This window comes from Balaenoptera ricei, chromosome 19 (assembly GCF_028023285.1).
Source record: "Balaenoptera ricei isolate mBalRic1 chromosome 19, mBalRic1.hap2, whole genome shotgun sequence".
NCBI lineage: Eukaryota > Metazoa > Chordata > Mammalia > Artiodactyla > Balaenopteridae > Balaenoptera > Balaenoptera ricei.
Window position 1 is genome coordinate 9,763,061 of NC_082657.1, and position 19,501 is coordinate 9,782,561.

General features: G+C 52.9%; 2 protein-coding genes and 1 long non-coding RNA gene across 3 annotated transcripts; 2 read left to right on the top strand and 1 right to left on the bottom strand.

Annotated features, from left to right (window-relative positions):
* The first annotated feature begins 723 nt into the window (after nucleotides 1-723).
* Nucleotides 724-6,155, top strand: SNRPD2 (small nuclear ribonucleoprotein D2 polypeptide). The gene is made up of 3 exons (XM_059905881.1): nucleotides 724-816; nucleotides 2,475-2,654; nucleotides 5,891-6,155. Coding segments are annotated over exons 1-3 (357 nt in total). The 5' UTR covers nucleotides 724-814; the 3' UTR covers nucleotides 6,066-6,155.
* Nucleotides 6,156-8,320: 2,165 nt separating this feature from the next.
* LOC132353354 (uncharacterized) lies at nucleotides 8,321-9,616 on the top strand. Its single transcript, XR_009499015.1, has 2 exons — nucleotides 8,321-8,456; nucleotides 8,573-9,616. It is a non-coding gene; the product is annotated as an uncharacterized LOC132353354 (long non-coding RNA).
* A 9-nt stretch (nucleotides 9,617-9,625) lies between these two features.
* GIPR (gastric inhibitory polypeptide receptor) lies at nucleotides 9,626-18,088 on the bottom strand. The gene is made up of 15 exons (XM_059905464.1): nucleotides 17,950-18,088; nucleotides 17,683-17,765; nucleotides 16,554-16,682; nucleotides 16,117-16,216; nucleotides 15,535-15,642; nucleotides 14,927-15,030; nucleotides 14,131-14,234; nucleotides 13,801-13,945; nucleotides 12,883-13,042; nucleotides 12,614-12,674; nucleotides 12,235-12,304; nucleotides 12,023-12,111; nucleotides 11,792-11,930; nucleotides 9,942-9,983; nucleotides 9,626-9,832 (listed from the first exon to the last, which is right to left on the bottom strand). The coding sequence occupies exons 1-15, from the start codon at nucleotides 18,086-18,088 to the stop codon at nucleotides 9,626-9,628; spliced, it is 1,680 nt and encodes a 559-aa protein (XP_059761447.1).
* Between the last annotated feature and the right edge of the window lie 1,413 nt (nucleotides 18,089-19,501).

Below are 19,501 nucleotides of genomic sequence, written 5' to 3' on the forward strand. Positions count from 1 at the left end.
CGCCTCAGCGGAGAAGGGGAAGCCAATGAGAAGCGTTTGATCATGGAAAACATTCGACCTGCCGGGCGCAGGTCCACGCCCCTCCCGGATGTAGGCAAAGGATTGGTTACCCCTAGTCAAAAGATCAATAGACACGTAAATGAACGGTCCCCGAAGGAAAAGGGGCGGTGTCCATCCCGGAAGCGAGGAGCGGATTGGCTTCGCGGAGGCCGCTCCCCCAAAGGCAGGGCGGGCGGGCATGTGGAAATAGCTTATCTTTTCCTTCCTTCAACCTGTGCGGTTCTACAACAAAATGGTTTGAATCAACTGGACTGAATGTCAATATTATAACATAGTATGAGTGTGTTTCGTGTTTGGTAATTGCAATCATTGTTGCTTTTGTTGTGGTCATCCATTTACAATGCTTGGTGTCAGTTTATTTATCTCTTGTAAAAATAAAATACAGTGTGTGTGTGTGAGTTGTGGGAAAAAAAAGGAAACTTAAACAAACAAACAAACAAACAAACAAACAAAAAATGGTTTGAATCAGTCCCGCTTTCTTTTCCTCGCCATTGTCGTGAACATCCGCCCCGTACTGTCCTGAATGGCCTGGAATCACCACGTGAAGCTTTTATCCCACAGCCGCGAAGGGCTGGCAGAAATCGCTATGGCAACCGGCCACGCCCCCATCCGCTGGTTGGGTTTGCGCAGGCGCCCACGGAAATGGGCCTCAGGAAGCGGAAGTCCCGCCTCTGTGTCGCTCTCTCTGAGGAAGGCAGAAGCAACGCGGAGGAAACGGTGGTGACTTGAGAGTGCGGCCACCACCATCGCCAACATGTGAGGCCGGGCTAGGCTTAGGTGGCGGGAGTGGGGTTGAGGGTGTAAATTTGGCCACTTACCGGTGGAAGGGGATGGGCAGAGCGGGGGGCGGAGGCAAACATTTTAGGGGTAAAGTGGCGTAATTTTCTACTGATGCGTTTGAGAACGGACGTGGGGCCTTTGACGGATTCTGACTTCGGGAGGAGGGACAGCTTTATCTGATAACGGGCTGGGCTTTCCCAAATAATGAATCTTACTGAAATGAATATTAAGGGGAAGCGCTTTTCCGAGTAAAGAACCTGGAAGAGGGGAGTACGGACTTGTAGGAAAAACGATCTTAGATAAGGGACTTATACGGATAATTTGAGCTGGAGACGGTTGGCTTTCCAATTTCATTCTCGATTTTTACGGATAACGAGTTACGGGAATGGTTTTCCTTACGTATTCATTCAACAATTATTTATTGAGTGCTCCTATATCAGGCTGCTTTAGACACATAGGCTCTATCAGTGAATTACCCCACTCCCCCAAGGAAGAAAATCCCCTTCTGCATCTTATGGGATGGGAAGAGGCAGGCAGTAAACGTACTGGTAACAAACAGGTAAAGGCAGGCAGTAAACGTACTGGTAATAAACAGGTAAAGTATGTGGTGTGTTAGGTGACCGGGACTATAAATAAAGAAACAGTAGAGCAGGGTGAAACAATGTGGAACGCCACTTTTGAGAGACAGGGCACATAAAGGAGGCAACACTTGAGCAAAAACCTGAAGAAAGTGAGAGAGCAAACCACAGAGATATCTGGGGAGGTATCCAGGCAGAGGGAAAAGCAAATGCAGACCAAGAAGAAAGTTCGCCTAATATCTGTTTTTTTATATAAATTTATTTATTTTTGGCTGCGTTGGGTCTTCGTTGCTGCGCGGAGGCTTTTCTCTAGTTATGGCGAGCGAGGGCTACTCTTCGTTGTGGTGCGCGGGCTTCTCACTGCGGTGGCTTCTCTTGTTGCGGAGCACGGGCTCCAGGCGCGCGGGCTCAGTAGCTGTGGCGCACGGGCTTAGTTCCGCAGCATGTGGGATCTTCCCAGACCAGGGCTCGAACCCGTGTCCCCTGCATTGGCAGGCGATTCTTAACCACTGCGCCACCAGGGAAGCCCATGAGAGGGTTTTGAAGAGTGAGATGATATATGGCTTGAGTCTTGGCACCATCCCCGAGACTGCTCTGTGGAGAGCAAACTGTTGGGGAGCGTGGGTGGAGGCAGGGAGACCAGTAGGAGAGAGATGATGGAGGTTTAAGCCATGGTAAGAAATGGACAGATTCCGATATATTTTAGCGGCAGATGACAGGATTTGCTGACAGATTGAATGTAGGATGTGAGAGAAGGAAAGAAGAGTCAAGTTGACATTAAGAGTTTTTGCTCAAAGAACTTGAAGGATGGAGTTGCCATTGATGGAGATGAGGAAGGCTGTGGATAGTATAGTATAAGTTGGGGGTATTGCGGGATCTGGAGTTCGGCCTAGGACGTGAAGGGTGGAAGTGTCTATTAGGCATCCAAGTGGTGATGCTGAGAGAAGACCGAGCAGGAGGGTGGGTGTGTGAGGGAGACACCGAGCCAGAGGCCATGACCACCCAGGCTCGGGCTCTGGGCCCTCTCACCTATGGGTTCCATACTTGCCCACTTAGGAGCCTCCTCAACAAGCCCAAGAGTGAGATGACCCCGGAGGAGCTGCAGAAGCGGGAGGAGGAGGAGTTTAACACAGGGCCACTCTCCGTGCTCACCCAGTCGGTCAAGAACAACACCCAAGTGCTCATCAACTGCCGCAACAACAAGAAGCTCCTGGGCCGTGTGAAGGCCTTCGACAGGTAAACGCCTGGGTCTGGGGAGGTGTTCTTTCCAGGCCTGGAGAAGCAGTCCCAGCTCCAGTCCGAAGCCCAGGGCAGAAGCATCTCAGGACCTCAAGATGTGGTGGTCCATCATTGTCCCTCCAGCTGTGAAGCACAGTGGTTATGGTCATGTACTTGGGAGCCAGTCTTCCTGGATTCATGTCCCAGCTCTGCCTCTTAACAGCCATGTGACCTTTGGCAAGTGACTTTATCTCGTCCGTACAGTGGCAGTAATCATGGTGGTTGCAAAGATTCAATCACTTAATATACATGGAGCGTAGTAAGTCATTAGAAGTCGAGCATCTGGCACACAGAGCTCTTAATCAGTTTGTTTGCAGTTATTGCATAATGAGAGCGTCCACCTGGGTCAGGTACTGTTTTAGGCTCCAGAGATACAGCAATGATGGAAATAAACATGGTTCCTATACTCAGGGAGCTTATGCTGTAGGCAGGGAAGCCGACAGCAAACACATAAATAATGTCATAAAGACAAGTGATGATAAATCCTATGCAGAAAAGTAAAGCCAGGTAAGAGTTTGAAGTACCGGGAAGGGGGTGCTGTCTTAGGTAGATAATATGGGAGGCCTCAAAGGAAGAGGCAACAGTGGACAGATATGAATAAAATGAAGGTGCAAGCTAGGGTCTGAGTGTTTCAGCCATAGGGAGCAGCAAATGATTTTTCCTCTCTGGGCCTCAGTGTCCTTATCTGTGAAATATGCATCATAATAATACCCCTCAGAACAGTTGTGAGGCTTAAATGATATTATGTATGAAGAGCACTTGGCTCAGTACCTAACACGTAATAAATGCTCAGTAAACATATGACCTGCAGCCTTTAGTTAGCATTTGGGAAGTGCTTTCCTCACAGTGGTGTGATGAAACTTACTTCTGGAATGCTTTTGCCACTAGCTTTTATGTGACCATGAACAAGTCTTTCACTCAGCCTTAGTTTCCCCTTGAGTAAAATGAGAATGAGAACAACAGGAAGTGCCAGGTACAGGAGGCAGATAGGTCTGGATTCGAACACAGGCTCTGCCACTTCCAGACTCCGTGACCTTGGGTGAGTCACTTCATCCCACTGTGCTCAGTTTCCTGCTCTAGAAGCTGGAGAGAACTAGTAAACCAGTGTTTACCTCCTGGGGGTGAGATGCAGGGAGGATTGATGGGTTAATGCTTAGAAAGTGCTTAAAGGGGCCTGGTGAGTGCCTATATGGTAAGTGCTCAATAGGTGGTGGATATATATATATATATATATATATAAATAATTTTTTTCAGTTGACTCTTTCCTTTTCCCCTAGCTTCCTACTCTGCCCCCATATCATCCTCTCATCCCTCTCCCCACCCAGCCTACCACCCTAGTATGTGTCCTGCCATGTTTGATTCACCCAGAGACTCCTTTGTGGTGGTAGTTAACAGCTTTATTGAGGCATAATTGATTTGTCATAATATCGTAAAATTGTTTTTAAGATAGAATCTTCCGTGTGCTCTGTTGCATCTTGTTTTTTCACACAAATCAGTGGTCTGAGGACATCACTGCAAGTTAGCTGAGGCATTCTTAACCACTTTATTTGCTTAATTATGTTACTTTCTTGAGTGGGCGATGGATGCAAAATTTGAAAAATACAAAAGGCACCCAATGAAGAGCAAGTCTTTCCTCTCCGTGCCCCAGTTGCCCTCCCCAGGGACCCCATCATGGCTAATTTCTCAGGTCTCCTACAGGAGGATTACTTGCACAGAACATCATACATGTAGATACAGGAGGGTACTTTTTATTTATTTTTAAGTCACTACTAATGGCATGTCACGCCGTTTTAGACCTTAGTTTTTTCACTTAACAATATACCTTGGAAATGTTCCCATATTGGTATGCTACTTCCTTTTTTTAACTTATTTTCTCTGAATTGGTAATATATTCACATGATTTCCAAAACAGTAATAACAGTCCAATGAGAAGTTTCCATCTGGTTTGTCTCCAGTCTACCTAGGTCACCCCACTGCCACCAGTCTTCAGGTGCATTTCAAGGATTTAGTATTGCACAACCAGGTGCTGGAATGTACGTTTTTCCTACGGAAGGCTGCTTTCCATGCATGCTGTTCCCTCCCTTGCCTTTTTCACTCAGCAGTGTCTCCTGGAGGCTACTGCATAGCAAGGCACAGAGCTTCCTCACGTGCTTCCTTGTCTTTCTGTTTTTTTTATAAATTTATTTATTTTATTTATTTATTATTTTTGGCTGCGTTGGGTCTTCGTTGCTACTTTACGTTGCGCTGTATGGGCTTCTCACTGCAGTGCCTTCTCTTGTTGCGGAGCATGGGCTCTAGGCACTCGGGCTTCAGTAGTTGTGACTCGCTGGCTCAGTAGTTGTGGAGCCCAGGCTTAGTTGCTCCGCGGCATGTGGGATCTTCCCGGACCATGGCTCGAACCCGTGTCCCCTGCATTGGCAGGCGGATTCTTAACCACTGCGCCACCAGGGAAGCCCCCTCGTCTTTCTTATGCTTGGTAATATTTCCCTGTATCCTCCTATCCCTTTACCTTGCTTTAATTTTTCTTCATAGCACTTGCTACCACCTGACAGTATATTACAGGTGTCTTTGTTTACTTGTTTAGTGTTCTTCTCCCCTCACTAGACTGCAGACCCCTGAGGGCAGGGATATTACACCTTTTATTCATTGCTGTATTCATTGCAAGCGTTTGTAGACTGAGCTAATCCGTACTGTCGTCACACGTGCCCCCCCCAGCACCCTGAGGACAGGGGCAAAAAGCAGGACTGGAGTGGCGGCGTCACGTACCGGCCTCAGGCCCCAGGGCCCTCGGGTTCTCCAGAGAGAAGCTGTACCTTGCTTATGCCACCAGAAGTACTCGGAGTTAAAAAGCACAAGCAGCACCATTTCATTTGCCTTTATCCTGTGCCAGGCCCTGTTCTAAGTACTTAACAAGAATACTGTATTGATTCGTTTAATCTTCACAACAGCCCTAGGAGGTAGGCACCATGAATGTCTCCATTATAGAGAGGAGGAAACTGAGGCACAGAGAGGTGAAGTCCTTTGCCCAAGCTTCAAGCTGAGGACTTGCAGAGGTGGCCTTGGAGCCCCGGCCATCCTGGTCCCGGGCCTGCGCCTTCCCCCACGCCACGCTGATGGAGGAAGAGGCAGTACTGCACAGAGTGGGGGGGTCAGGAGGCTCCCTCTCATTCCTGATGCCTCCCTCTGCCCACCAGGCACTGCAACATGGTGCTGGAGAACGTGAAGGAGATGTGGACCGAAGTCCCCAAGAGCGGCAAGGGCAAGAAGAAGTCCAAGCCAGTCAACAAGGACCGCTACATCTCAAAAATGTTCCTGCGCGGGGACTCGGTCATTGTGGTCCTGCGGAACCCGCTCATTGCTGGCAAGTAGGGCCCTCCTCCCCGCCGTCAGAACTTGCCCCCTCATTTTGCGAAGACCTGCCCTTTGTGCTGGGAACAATAAAGTTGTGTGTTTTTTCTAGTGGCCTCTGTCTGTTCACAGGGCCTAGAGAGTGGGGCAGACCCAGGAGGGGGGCAGCCGGGCGTGGGGCCAAGCACGGGGATTGGGACCTCCCTGAGCAGGTGAAGAGGCCTGGTCTCTGCCCCTTCCAGGCCTGACTCTCCCCTTCTGTGAAGTGAATTGGTTGGGCAGAGGGAGCTTTTGCTGCCTTTTGTGTTTTAATTTGTTCTAGCATCTTGTCACTTTCTCTTTCTCTTCCTTTTCCCCACCTCTCAGTAAGTCAGTCTCACTCAAAATTTCTTTCAGTCTTTATTTTTTTTTCCATTTGTTCAGTCAGACAATCCCCCAAGTGCCTCCTCTGTGCCCAGCCCTGTGTTGCAATGCTGGGGACACAGCAGTGCCCAGAAGAGCCCCCAACCTGCCCTCACTGACAGGAGGAGGAGCTGCAGTTAAAGCAGTTAGTACTCGATACCAACAGCACTTGTAGCTGACGCCCGACCTGTGAGGTTACCAGGCCCTACGCTCCGCGCTGTTCAGACTTTCTAACAACTCTGAGCAGGCACTGCGATTTATTACTTCCAATTCCGGAGGCGGGGACTGCGGCACAAAGAGGTGATGGCGCCTCCCCAGGGGTATCCAGCCAGGAAGTGGTGATGCGGTGATTCAAACCCACCCTGCTCCTGAGCCTGTGGCTTAACCCCTGAACTCTGCTGCCCTCAAATCACAGCTTAATTACCCTTGAGAGAAATTCTCTGACAAATGTAGGGAGATAGAGGTGGGAAAGGGGGACCTTACTTATTGTGGATGGATTAAGGAAAATCCCTGTCTTGCTCTGACGCACACACGTCATGCTGCTCCCCCCGCCCCCCGCCCCCCAGCTCTGTGTTCTGCCTCTGCATCTCTATCTGTGTTCTCCAGATAGGGCCAAGTGCCAGGCTGGTGCAGTTCGCAAGTCTGAGGTCAGGGTCGAATGAGTTGTCTGACACACTGAGCTGTGGAAGGCGCAGCCATGATCCCATTAGTGACAGAGCTGCGGACCCTGCAGCAGGAGAAGGCCTGACACATGCAGGGCAATGGCTGTGAGGTTATAAAGGCTCATGTTTACTGAGTGGTTCACATCTAATTTGAACAACCATCTGGGGGGTAGATGCTAGAGGCACCCATCTAATTTACAGATGAGACAGCCGAGGCCCAGAGGAGGTAAGCGACTTGCCCAGGATTGCTCAGGAAACAATGGAGCCAAGTTCAAACCCAGGGAGCCAGGCCCTCATGACTGTCGGGGAGCAGGATGGAGCCATAACAGTGTGGGGAACGATGCTGCCGCAGGAAACTTACCCCCAGGATTTGGTTCTTGTGCAGGAGCTGGGACAGCACAAGCCCTGGGGTCACAGTTCGAATCCCTGCCCCACATCCCTCCTGTTCTCCCCGGGAAATAGGAGTTCCTTTCCCTGCCTTGCAGGCTGGCAGCAAAGATTCTAGCCTAGGACACCCCTGCCTGGCATCAATCTGAATTTCCTCATCTCTTTACCCAACCCACTGCCCAAATGGTCTCTAATCCCCTCTTCCGTTACGGTGAGTGAGAGTGAAAACAGAGGTTGCAGGAAAAGCACAAGGCAAACTGGCCAAGTGTGCTCCATGCACCAGGCAGTATCCTAAGAGTAACTCATTGGAATCTCAGGCAACCCTAGGATGTTGGTACCATCATTATTCCCATTTTCAAGAAGTGAATCTGAGGCACAGAGAGGTTAGGAATTTTCCCCAAGTCACACAGCTAATCAGTAGCCAAAAACTAAGGTTTGAACTAGGCTGGTTCCTGCAGCTTTATTATTCCTACACTACCTTTCTAGAGAAGCAGCTCTCAGAAAATGTTTGGCACACACACAATTTTTAATCGTACACATTATAAATAGTTTAAATAACAGGAGATCACATGAACGTTCCCAGCTGGGAACGTTCTCTTAGGCGTGGAGGACGGTGGCAGCATGGTGTCCATGATCTCTTGGCAACACGTGGCTGAAGTTGAGCAGTACTGCTCTCCAGAGGGTGCAAGTCCACCACCGGCATCCGGCCACACAGCCCGCCTCTGTCATTTCCCTTATGGCCTGGCCAAGAAGATTTTCCCGCCCCCCCCCCCATCCCCACAAAAAACAACTTTCTCATGCTTTATTTACAAGGGCCCAGCCCTAGAGCCCCCACCTTCCCAGAACCCACAAGAGGGGCCCAGCAGGACGACATGCTTGAAAGAACTCTGAGTTCAGCGACTATGGGCCATATCTGTCCAGGGAGCTGGGGACCCCAAGGAAAAGAATCGACAACACTCAGGTACTAACTGAATCTAAGTGTGTGTCTATGTGCGGGAGGGATTTAGGAGTGAGGGTCTTGCATGTGTACAGGTGGTCCAGCCACAGTGAGACTACTGGCTTTCCTTCTAATTCTAGTTCCCAGGAGCCACCAAGAAGGGTATGCATGTGTGTCCACACTCTCCAGCTAGCAGTGGTCTTGGCCTCCCTGGATGTAGGTTTCAGCTCTGACACCTGCCCTGAATTGCCCATGTTGATATCTACACACAGAATCCTCCTCTCTCGACCCCAGTGCCACTCACATTTCTATCTCTAACTCTGACGTCTCCTGTGAGCTCCAGACCCTTATTCCCAGCTTAACATGTCCAAAGAGCACTCTTGGTTCTCCCCACCCTGAACCCCATCTCCCTCTTTCCTCTCTCCAGCCCAAAACGAGAAGTCTTCCCTGGCTTCTCTCCTTCCTCGGCAAATCCTCTCAGTTCTACTTTTAAAATAGCTCTGGAATCTAACTTTCACACCCTATGTGGCCACCACCTTGGTCCAGCCAACATCACCTCCCACCTGCATCAGCCTCCTCCCTGGGCTCCCAGCTGCCACCCTTGCCCCTGATAATCTGTTGCCCCAGAGGGCAGACAGAGAGATCTGTTTAAAAAACTTAGACCACTCCATTAGGAGCCGCTCCAAAGAATCTTCAGTGCACCTGAAATAAAATTCCCACTCTTCTGCCCCCGCCCACTTCTCTCTCCATCTGTTGGCTCTGACTCGTCCCACTCCAGACACGCAGGCCTCCTCTCTGTTCCTCAGACACCGCCAAGCTCCTTCCCGCCCCAGGGCCTTCGCAGATGCTCTTCCTTCTGCCTAGAATCTCGCCGCCAATTCTTTCCAAAGGTGTCTCCTTCACCTCTTTCAGGCATGGCTTAAATGTCACTTCCTCAGAGATGCCCCACCCCCTTCTAACTTTTCTTTATAAGCCGTTCCACAACGTATATGTAACTTGGTTTATCCTCACGGTCTGTTTCCCCCACTCAGTTGTGATCTCTAGGAGAACAGGGACCTTGTCTTTTGTTTCCTTCCCCTCCGCCCCCCGCCCCCGCACCGCCCCATTTCCCCAGCGCTCTCCACACCAGGCCTGGTACACAGCAAGCGCTCAATAAATACGTGCTAACTGAATGGACCCAAGAATCCCGCTGCCTAGCAGTAACTTTCTAAGACATGGCTGGCCTCACCCCCAGGACCTGGGAGTGTCCTCGAGCACAGAGCGCGGCCGGCGGCGACCTGGCCGGGGCCGGAACCCGAGGGCAGGGTCCGGAAGGCGCGCTCGGGGGGTTGGCACGGCTCTTCGCCGAGTCTGTGGCGCAGGCGGCAGCGGTGCCAGCCCCGCCGGATCTCCGACTGCACCTGCAACGGAACAGCGCTCAGAGGCGGCGCGGGGCGCGCCATTCCCTGCGCGGCCGGCAGAGGGCGCGGGCGGCAGAGGGCGCGGGCGGCGGGCCGGGGCTCTCCCTACCTCCTTGTTGATGAAGCAGTAGAGGACGCTGACCAGAAAGCCCTGCCGGAGGAGGTGCGGGGTTAAATTGGGGGCAGGGGCAGGGTTATAAACACCTCTTAATGAGCTCTGACCCCTTCCAGGCCCCAAACCACCTCGCCTGCCGCCACCCTGGTCCTACACTATTGCAGTCACCTTCTCCCTGGCTCCCAAATCCCCCCTTGCCCTCGCCAGTTTGCTGAGCAATCAGGGCTGGAGGTTAAGGACAGATGACCCCGGAGGTAGCCTGCTTGGATGTGATCACCGCTTCCCCACTTTCTTCTCCACTTGGGTAAGCTGCTTAACCCCTCTGTGACTCAGTTTCTTCATCTGGAAAATGGAGTAATACAGTGGTGGTCGTGAGATTTGAGGTATTATTAATATGCAGGAAGCTCTAGTGCATGGCACATAGTTAAACCTTTTTCTGAATTTTATCATAACTTACTACATGATTTTATTTATTTATTTATTTATTTGGCCACACTGTGCGGCTTGCGGGATCTTAGTTCCCCAACCAGGGATTGAACCCAGGCCCTCGTCAGTGAAGGCACGGAGTCCTAACCACTGGACCGCCACGGAATTCCCTATTTATAAACTTTAATAAAGAATTAGTTTTATATTTATATAAACTTATACATATTTTACATAGAAATTTAAATAAATATAAAGTATATTTATAATTAAGAAAGTAATTGATATATTAATGCAAGACAATTATTTTATGTGTAATTATTAAGGTATTTCTTATCACTTTCCACGATCTTTTAATATCTTTTAATATCTGACTCTGATCACGTCCCTCTGCTCTCCTGGCTCCCACCTCACTCAGAGGAAAAGCCAAAGTCCTCGCTTGGCTCAAGGATCTGCCCAGGTATCTCACCTCTGTCCTATCCTCCCCTTGCTCTCGCTGGCTCCCCCTGCTGAGGCATGCTGACCTTCTTCCATCATGACGGGTACTCTCTCCCACCTCAGGGATCCTGCACTTTGCATTTCTCTTTCTGGAACATTTTCTCCAAATATCTTCCTGGCTTGTTCCCTCATCTTTGGGTCTCTGCTCCAGTGTCTTTTCAGCGAGGCCTTCCCTGACCCCCTGTCTATAACCCCATCCTTCTTTGTTGGCTCCTCATCTCTGTTTTCTTGCTTTCTTTCCCCCCTCCTTTAGGCACGTCTCACCATCTGACATTCTGTATATTTTACTTATATAGCATCTTTAGCGTCTGTCTCTCCCACTAGAGGGCAGGCACCATTTGGTTCTTGGCTGTATCCCCATAGTAAGCCTGGAAGAGTGCTTGGTACATAGTAAGTGTTCAATAAAGTTTTGCTGAATGTAATGAATGAACAGCCTTATGAAGTGAGACAAGTATTGTCCCCACTTTAGAGATGAGAAAACTGAGGCCCAACAAAGTAAAAAGCAGGGTGGAGGCTAGGGTAGGGCAAGCACGGGCAAGGTGGGCCTTCAACTTCAGGGAGCACTTCCTTAAAATTTGCGCTTTAGGTACTTCAGATGCCTCACCCTTGCCCTGGCCCTGAGGTGAAGGCCACAGAGCTGGGAGTGACAACCCAAATTTGGCCCCAGCCCTGGCTGGCCTCAAAGCCCTCTATCTTAACCAGGAGGCAGTACTGCTGGGGCTGCCTGGTCTCCTGTCTCCTCTCTGCTGCTTCCCCAGCCCGGGGATGGCGCTAGCTCAGTATTTTGTGTAGAATGAATGAACAAAATCCCATCTTCACACCCCATTCTGTGGCTGCGCCAGAGAATGATTGTAACCCTCGTGCCCCTCTGAGTAGGAGGACCCCAAGTCAAAGGGTGTAGCTCCTGCACCCTGCTTAGGCACCTGGAAAGAACTGAGGAAGATCTCAAAGCTGAGCTTGACCAAGCGCAGGGCACCCCGGGCCTGTTCCTCAGTCACGGGAGCAAACACCACCTCGTGGACGCCCAGCAGGGGCACCAGCGTCAGCGTGGAGCGAGCCAGCCTGGGGGTAGAGGGTGGCAGTGGTCCCGCGGCCCCGCGTCCCCCATCTTGCACCCAGCCACCTTCCCCTCCGTCCCCACCGCCCTCCTTCACCTCAGTCGGTAGTCCGGGCAGCGCATCTGTTGCGTCCTCAGCTTTGACGCGAGGATGCCAAGGATGCGGATAAAGATGAGAAAATTAATCTGCTGAGGGAGAGAGAGAGAGACTGAGCCAGTTCTCCCCTCTCAGCCCTACCCCGCACCGCCCCGGCTTCCCAGGATAGGAAATCCCTGAGACCAGCCTGGAAGAGGTGGGGCCGGCCGTACCAAGATGGTTAGCAGGATAGGGGTCCTTATGATCCACCAAATGCCCTTGATATCGTTCCGCTCCCAGCACCTGGAGGAGGGGGAGTAGAGCTAAGGGACAGAAAACCTTAGGCTCGCCGAATTAAGCACTTAAACTCCCCAGGCCCCGCCCACCTTCCTTAACGCCACACCCACATTTCCTTAAAGTCCCGCCCGCTACTATTTAGGCCCAGCCCTCATCCCGTAGTCCTGGAACCCAACTGTCTAAGCGACCTGTTCCTTTAGACCCCACCCAGGTCCCTAGGTGCAATTAGAACCTCCCCACGTTTCCATCGCACCCCTCCCACGTCCCTCAAAGCTCCGCCCACCTCCCAAGCCCCGCCCCAGACCCGCGACTCACTGCGTGTTCTCGTACAGGTACCTGACGATCACCCAAGGAATGACGAAAAGCGCGGGGGCCCCTGTGCAGACCCAACCCCCGCCCCCCACCCCGCCGCAGCTGTCAGAGCGCGCACGGGCCCCGCCAGGCCCAAGACCCGAGGAATTCCCCCGCCGGGAAGGGGAGGCAGAAGCCTAGAGAGGAGAGGAGACCCCCTGAGGTAGACCAGAAGGGTAGCTGGGGGGAGGGGAGGCGCGCTGGGCTGGGCAGGGGACAGGGTCGGGGCTCACCCCAGCCGAGGAGCATGTAGCAGCGGAAGTGGCCCTCCTCGGAGCCTCCCACAAGCACCAGGAGGCTGTGCAGGTAGATGCCCTCCACCAGCAGCCACGTGTAGTTGGCACCCACGCAGTACTGGGTCAAGATCTGGGCCGTGCGACAGGCAGCTAGGGCCTAGGGGGTGGCCAGACAAGAGGAGGGGGCAGTCAGGGCCCCCTCCACCCTCATCTCTTGTCGTCTCTTGACATCAAATATTCTCCTCTCATTCTATATCACCAAAGGATGATATAGAGTTGGTTTCTCTCGCCCTATTCTCTTTCCCTATATGAACTCTCCCACTCTAACCTCTTTAACAATTGGTATCTTACATCTTGCTATCAGAGTTCCCCCCAGATCCCCCCAAATACGGCCTCTCCCACCCCATCTCCTTCTAAGAATTCCACTCAACTACTCCACCTCTCAAAAGGTTTCTCTCATGTCCCACCAGCACAGGGACTCTCCCACCCCTTGGCTTTTTAACGATTGGTATGGCCCAACTTAATAGGTTTTCTCCCCGCTGTCCCTAGACTTTAGTCTCTCCCACCTTGTCCCCCAGGAACAAATTGGTATCCACCAAATCCCCCCACTAGTTAGTTTCTCCCATCCTGCCACCGTCTCACCTCTAGCAGGGGATTCTCTCATCGGTGCGAAAGTCCAAGGATGGGTGAGATACTGAGAGAACGGGAATGGAAAATTCCAATAGAGGAGGTGATGGGGTGGGAGAGTTCAAGGATGGGGGAGGCCGAGTTGGGAGGATCCCTCTCCAATTGTGTTGGAAGGGTCAAGAGAGATTAACTGTCGATAGGGTAGGAGGTAGTAAATGGAATGGGAACCCTCTGGCCTCACCAGAGGAGACAGAATCCCAATTTGAGAAAGAGGGAGATGGTGCTCACCTGGTCCCACAGGATAGGAGCCTGATCCCCAGGGTGGGGGCCAGGCGGAGGAAGCAGACGGTCTCGGGTGAGGATGGCTGCTGCCCGCAGCATGAAAGACGTGAACAGGTTGATGTGGATGTAGTTGCGAGTGCAGCGCAGCCGCCTGGGGGATTTGGAAGGCAGTGTGGGGACCTGTCCTTGGCCACACAGAGTCCCTTAAACTACCCCCCAGCCCTTCCCACAGAACCACCATTGAATGCTTGTTGCCGGTGGAGACTGACTACCCCATCTTACTGGGAACACTGAAGCCCAGTCTCTGCTGCCTCCGCTCAGGGCTGGGGGTCCCACCTGAAGAAACTCAAGATGAGCAAGGCGAGCAGCAGTGTGGCAAGGGACAGGGAGTAGCCCACGGTGTACACAACCTGCAGCCGCTCCAAGCTCAGCCTTTGGTCCTGGGGGTGGGGCAAGAGGACACAGAAATAGAGCTCAGTTCTTCCCCTAGGGCCATAAAAGTGCTGGAGAGATATCTGCTCTTTGTTCCTACCTCACACCCCAGTGTTCTTTTGGGGATCCACCTACCATTGTCTGAGTGGGGCACTCCGCCCCTCAACTCCAAGGCTGGGCATGTGACCAGCCAATCAAAGCATTCTATCTAACACTACACTACACACACACACACACACACACACACACACACAACGATTAATCGAGGGCAGTTATATGACCCAAATCAGGCCAATGACAGTCAGTCCTGGGACATAAAGTTAGAGCTATTGAGAAAAAGCTCAGTCTTCCTACATTGTTGCTTGGTAGGTGGAATGTGAGCCTGGTACCAGTGGGAGCCACCTTTTCCACCCCACAAAAAAGAGGACACCATCATACAGAAAAACAGAGGAACAATATGGTGAGATTCCCAACCACATCATTTTAGCACCCAGATCCAGCTGTGCCTGAAGCTGTAGGCTTATACTTTTCAATCACAGAAGCCAATATATTTCTTTTTGTTTCTCCTTCAAACAAGGAGCTGAATTTCTGTCACTTGGGACCCAGAGTCCTGAACGGTACAAGGGGTTTGAGGCTCTGTCTGAGGCTGCTTTCTGCCTCTGTTTGGACATCCTACCCTGAATCCCTCACCTCTTCTTACCTGAAAAACCCCATTCTTCTCTGGGTTCTCGCACTGAGAATGGTCTCTCCAAGGTCCCCATTGACCATCACTGCCACAATGGCGGAGGACAAAGCCTGCAGCCACTGTGGGGAAACGAGGGAGGGGATCAGAGGCACAGAGATGGAGGCAGAAAGACAAATTGTGAGACGAAGGCAGAGAGAGATCCAGTGATGATGATGATGATAAACCATTATGTAGCATTTTACACGTATCAATTAATTTAATATTCATAACAAGCCTGTGAACTTGGTACTATCATAAACATCATTTTACAAGCGAGGAAAGTGAGGCGTAAAGAAATTAAATAAACTACCCTAGGTCACACAGCTAGTTAGGCAAGGAAGACCAAGATGTGCAGAAACAAACTCATGAAAAGGAGAGAAAATAAGAACCTGGTGGTCCTCAGAGAGATACAGAGACAGAGAAGGGGCATTATGTGGTGACCCAGCCAGGGGTGGACAGACAGAAGGAGACACCCAGCCAGACAAAGGGGAGCAGGAGAGCTGTGGGGGAGTGGTGTCTGGGGCCAGGGTTAGAAGAGAGCTGTTTGTGTCAGGGGAGGGCCCGGGGTCCACGAGGCAGCTCACCGTGGCGGTTCCAGGGCAGGTACCAGGGGCAGGACGCACGGGCAGTGGCATTGGGTGCAGTGTGGTCCCAGCAGACGTACATATCAAAGGACCCGTTACAGGCGAGGCCTGGGGTGGGCGTGGGGGCCAGATGTCGGGTGGACCTTCTGTACCTCTCGCCCAATGCTTCTCCGCCTTCCACACACAAGCCCTGCCCCAGCCCCGCCCACCTGGAGTGGTCGGGCCCCTGCTCCGTCACAGCTCCTCCCACCAGACCCCAAGGCCCCGCCCACCTTGCGAGCCCTACTCTGGGCTCCTCCCACCAAGCAAGTTCCCGCCGCAAATGCTTCCCACTCTGCAAGGCCCTTGCTAGGCTCCACCCCAAACTCCCTCTTCGAGGTCCACTTTAAGTCCCACCCACCTAGTGTAGGCCCCGCCCAAGACCCCTCCCCTTTCAAGGTTCATCTCAGGCCTCTCCCACGCAGCCCACATTTAACACAGAATTCTCCCTCAGGCCCCGCGGGTCAGTCCTAGGCCGGCCTCAAGCCCACCCCTCTCAGCCCCAGCCCTTCTCTTGCCCCCAGATCTCCACCCCTGTCACACCTGCTGGGGGCGCCGCGGCCTCCAGTGTCTCCTGGCACTCCCTGCGGTACCGTTCCCAACGCTGGTACAGCTCTCCCGCCGTCTGCCCCTCAGAGCCTGCCTACGAAAAGAGAGAAGGGAGGACCCCCCAACCCCGCCCCGCGCTGACCCCTGCTCCCAGGCAGCGTGGTTCCTGAGGGCCAGAAACACCCTAGAGGGACTTGGAGGGGCTGTCCTGCTTTGCTCAGGAGTCTTGGGTGGCTTAGAAACCTCTTCTAAGTCTTGAGGGGTGCCTAGAGACCACCAGGGGAGTTGCTGTGGGGAACTGAAAACCTTCAGGAAATTTACGGGAAGGAGGCGGGGAGGTATTAAAACAATCTTCCCCGTGGGATAAGACTTAAAAGCCGGCCCCAGACATCCCTCCAAGCCTTGAACTCCTTGGCTCCTCGGGTTCTCACCTCCGCCCTCCGGAGCAGCGGCTCCCACAGCGAGAGCAGCAGTAGCGGCCACCAGGGCGGACAGTTCGGCATCGTGTGGGAGGCAGGGCATGGGGGGCGAAGGGTCCGGTCACGCAAGGGCAGCCGGCTCTGGGGGTCCGAGGGCAGAATCAGGAGCCGCCGCCCTCCTCCCCCAGCCCCAGCGCCACCCCGCAGAGGGATTCAGGTACCCGGAGGCAGCGCCCCCCTCCCCCAAGAGTGGTGATTCTGGGCGGGGGGGGGGGGAGTGGTGAGGAGTGGGGGGAGACCGAGATCCAACACCTGATTCCCGGGCCCGCTCCCGGCTGTTTCTGGGGCAGCGGCGGTAGAAGGGGGCTGTTTGCTGGGAGTGCGGTTGCCTTAGAGCCGTGCTGGGCAAAAGTGCCAGTGTCACCCAGAGTATAGACCTAGAGACTCCGGGGAACCTGGGGACCGCCTTGGAGAGGAGGGCACGGAGCTTGAAATGACTCTTGAAGTTCCCACTCTCCCAAAGGGTTTTCAAACGCGGATAGGAACTCGACCGTATCAAACTTTCCCTACTGTGGATAAAACCCAGAGTCAGTGGGACAATCCTCTCCTTAGGGGCCAGAGAGGCATCAGACCCTCTTAGGTCTGCAGGGGTCCAGATGTCTGGAAATCGGTCTAACCCCCATCACCCCACACCCGGCACCATGTAGGGAAAGGGGAAAGCAAGGAGGATCTCGGTTGGAGCCCCAGAAAGACACAGAGTCACAGAGGCATGAGACAAATATAGAGACTGAGAGACACAGAGACAGACAGGATGAGACACACAGCAAGAGACCAGAGACCAAAAGGCAGAGGAAGACAGAGACAAAAAGGTAGGCTAGGAGACAAAGAGGAGATAGAGACACGGAGAGAGATACAGAGAATGGGAGAAAGAGGCAGAGATACAGAGCTATCTAGAGGCTAAACAGAGTTTGTGAGATGTGGAGACAGAGATGCTGAGAGACAGACAGAAGGAGGATATAGACTGTGGGCACAGAGAGGCGGAGGGACAAAGGCACAGGTTAAGAAATGGAGAAAGAGGGGCCCAGAGACTTGAGGGGGACGTGGGGCAGGGGGAACGGACTGGGATGGGGGGAGCCCTCACCTGTTCCCAGCCCTCCTCTCGATCACTTGCTTCTGACGCTGCTGCTTCCACTGCCTCGCCTGGGCTCTGGAAGAGGTGACAGCCTGGGGTGGTGGGAGGGGGCGGGGCCAGGGCGGGCCAAGGAACAGGAAGGGGGAGCTCGGGGCAGAGACCCAGCACAGGGGGCCAGTTGCGTGTGAGTGTCACAGCCACTCAGGGTCACGTGGGAGAGCAGTCACTGTCATCATCCTGAGGACCACCCCCCTCCCAGGGTGCACAGCCTCTCACATTGTCCCATCCGTCCCACCCAGCCACTGCACACGGAGTCGCAGTCACACACAGTGTCACGCACAATCCCATACACCCAGCCGCAGGGAGGCATGACACAGAATCTCACACACTGTTCCTCACAGAACATGTTCTCCATGTTCATTCACAGTCCTACAATCCAGCGTCACACCAGAGACCCAAAGTCTCTCCCCCACAGGCTGATAGTCATTCGCAGTGACACAGCCACATACCTGGGGCATGGACTCCTCCGCTCACACGGAAACACAATCACAGCTTCCCACAGTCCCAATGATACAGTGTCCATCACACACACATTCACACCATCACTAGGTCACATCACAAACACTGTCTGTCTCCCCCACTGGCCTGTGTGCCCCATGAGGACAGGGCCAGGGCATCTCAGTCACCACTGGGTCCCCAGCATCACTCAGCACAGGTTGGGGGATAGAGCAGAGGCTCAAAGAATGATGGTCGACGAAACAAAGGCACACAGTTCTAGGGTTTCTCACACAGTCATACAATCCTTTAATGACGCGATCTGAAGGTAACACACAATGTTACACAACTCTACCCATTAACACGCTCACACATCGAGTCACGCACTTCACATAATCACCTACAGAGTCCACAGTCATATTCCAACAACACACATTCCCCAAGTGTCACTAAGGCACACTCTCATGAGCTCCCGGTGTCACACTGTCACACTGTCATCCTCAGTCACACCCGGTGCTAAGGTCATACAAACATGCAACTCTCCATCACAGCCTCACCTGCACTCACAAGTCACATACAGTCACACACTGTCACACAGTTTTCCACAGGATCACACATCATCATCCCATGATCACACACGAACCCATAGCCTCACGCGATCTCCTGGTCACAGTCACCACTGAATCACATGCCTCCTTGCAATCTCCACTTTCAGTCTCTTCCTTTGCTCTGAAATGCGGAGAATATTTGGCTTAGAAACTGCGTCCCGGCTCTCAGCACTCTTTTCCCCCTTTAATACAAATCACCAATTCCTGCACGTTAATCATACTAGTAACATTCATGAGCATACACTCCCTGGGGAGCTGTGAGATAAATGGGACAGAGGTGAGTCTGCCCATTTTGCAGAGGAGAAACTGAGGCCCAGAGGCCCCGGGAGGGGCAGGGAGTAAGGGTGGCGTGAGATCCAGCACCAGAGGCTAAAAGGAGACCAGTCTGGGGGAGGGGGGTTGACATGGGGTGGGTCCTGGCTTCCTGACCTCCAGCTGGCCTCCCTGCTCCCTGCCCCACATTCCTGGCGCCCTCTGGGTCCTGGGAAAGGCTCGGTTCTTGAAGTGGAGAGGGGAGGGGTCTGAGATTGCCCGGCACCTCGGGAAGAGGCTGGGGTTGGGAGGGAGTCTCTTCTTGGCCTCAAGAGCGCCTGGGGGTCACTTGCTAGGGATGGGAAGGTGGGGGGAGGCTGGAAAGTGGGAGGAGAGAGGCTGGGGGCGGGAGGGGGAAGCAGGGGAGAGGAACTGAGGTGGTGAGAGAGACAGGAAAAGAAACCAAGGACCAA

Coding starts and splice junctions, on each gene's coding strand:
- SNRPD2 (XM_059905881.1), top strand. Junction 2,655..5,890: donor CGTGTGAAGGCCTTCGACAG/GTAAACGCCTGG, acceptor TCTGCCCACCAG/GCACTGCAACATGGTGCTGG.
- GIPR (XM_059905464.1), bottom strand. CDS start 18,088: ATGGAGAACATGTTCTGTGAGGAACAGTGTGTGAGATTCTGTGTCATG. Junction 12,112..12,234: donor CTATCCTGCTAACCATCTTG/GTACGGCCGGCC, acceptor CTCCCTCAGCAG/ATTAATTTTCTCATCTTTAT. Junction 11,931..12,022: donor TGCCCGGACTACCGACTGAG/GTGAAGGAGGGC, acceptor CTCTACCCCCAG/GCTGGCTCGCTCCACGCTGA.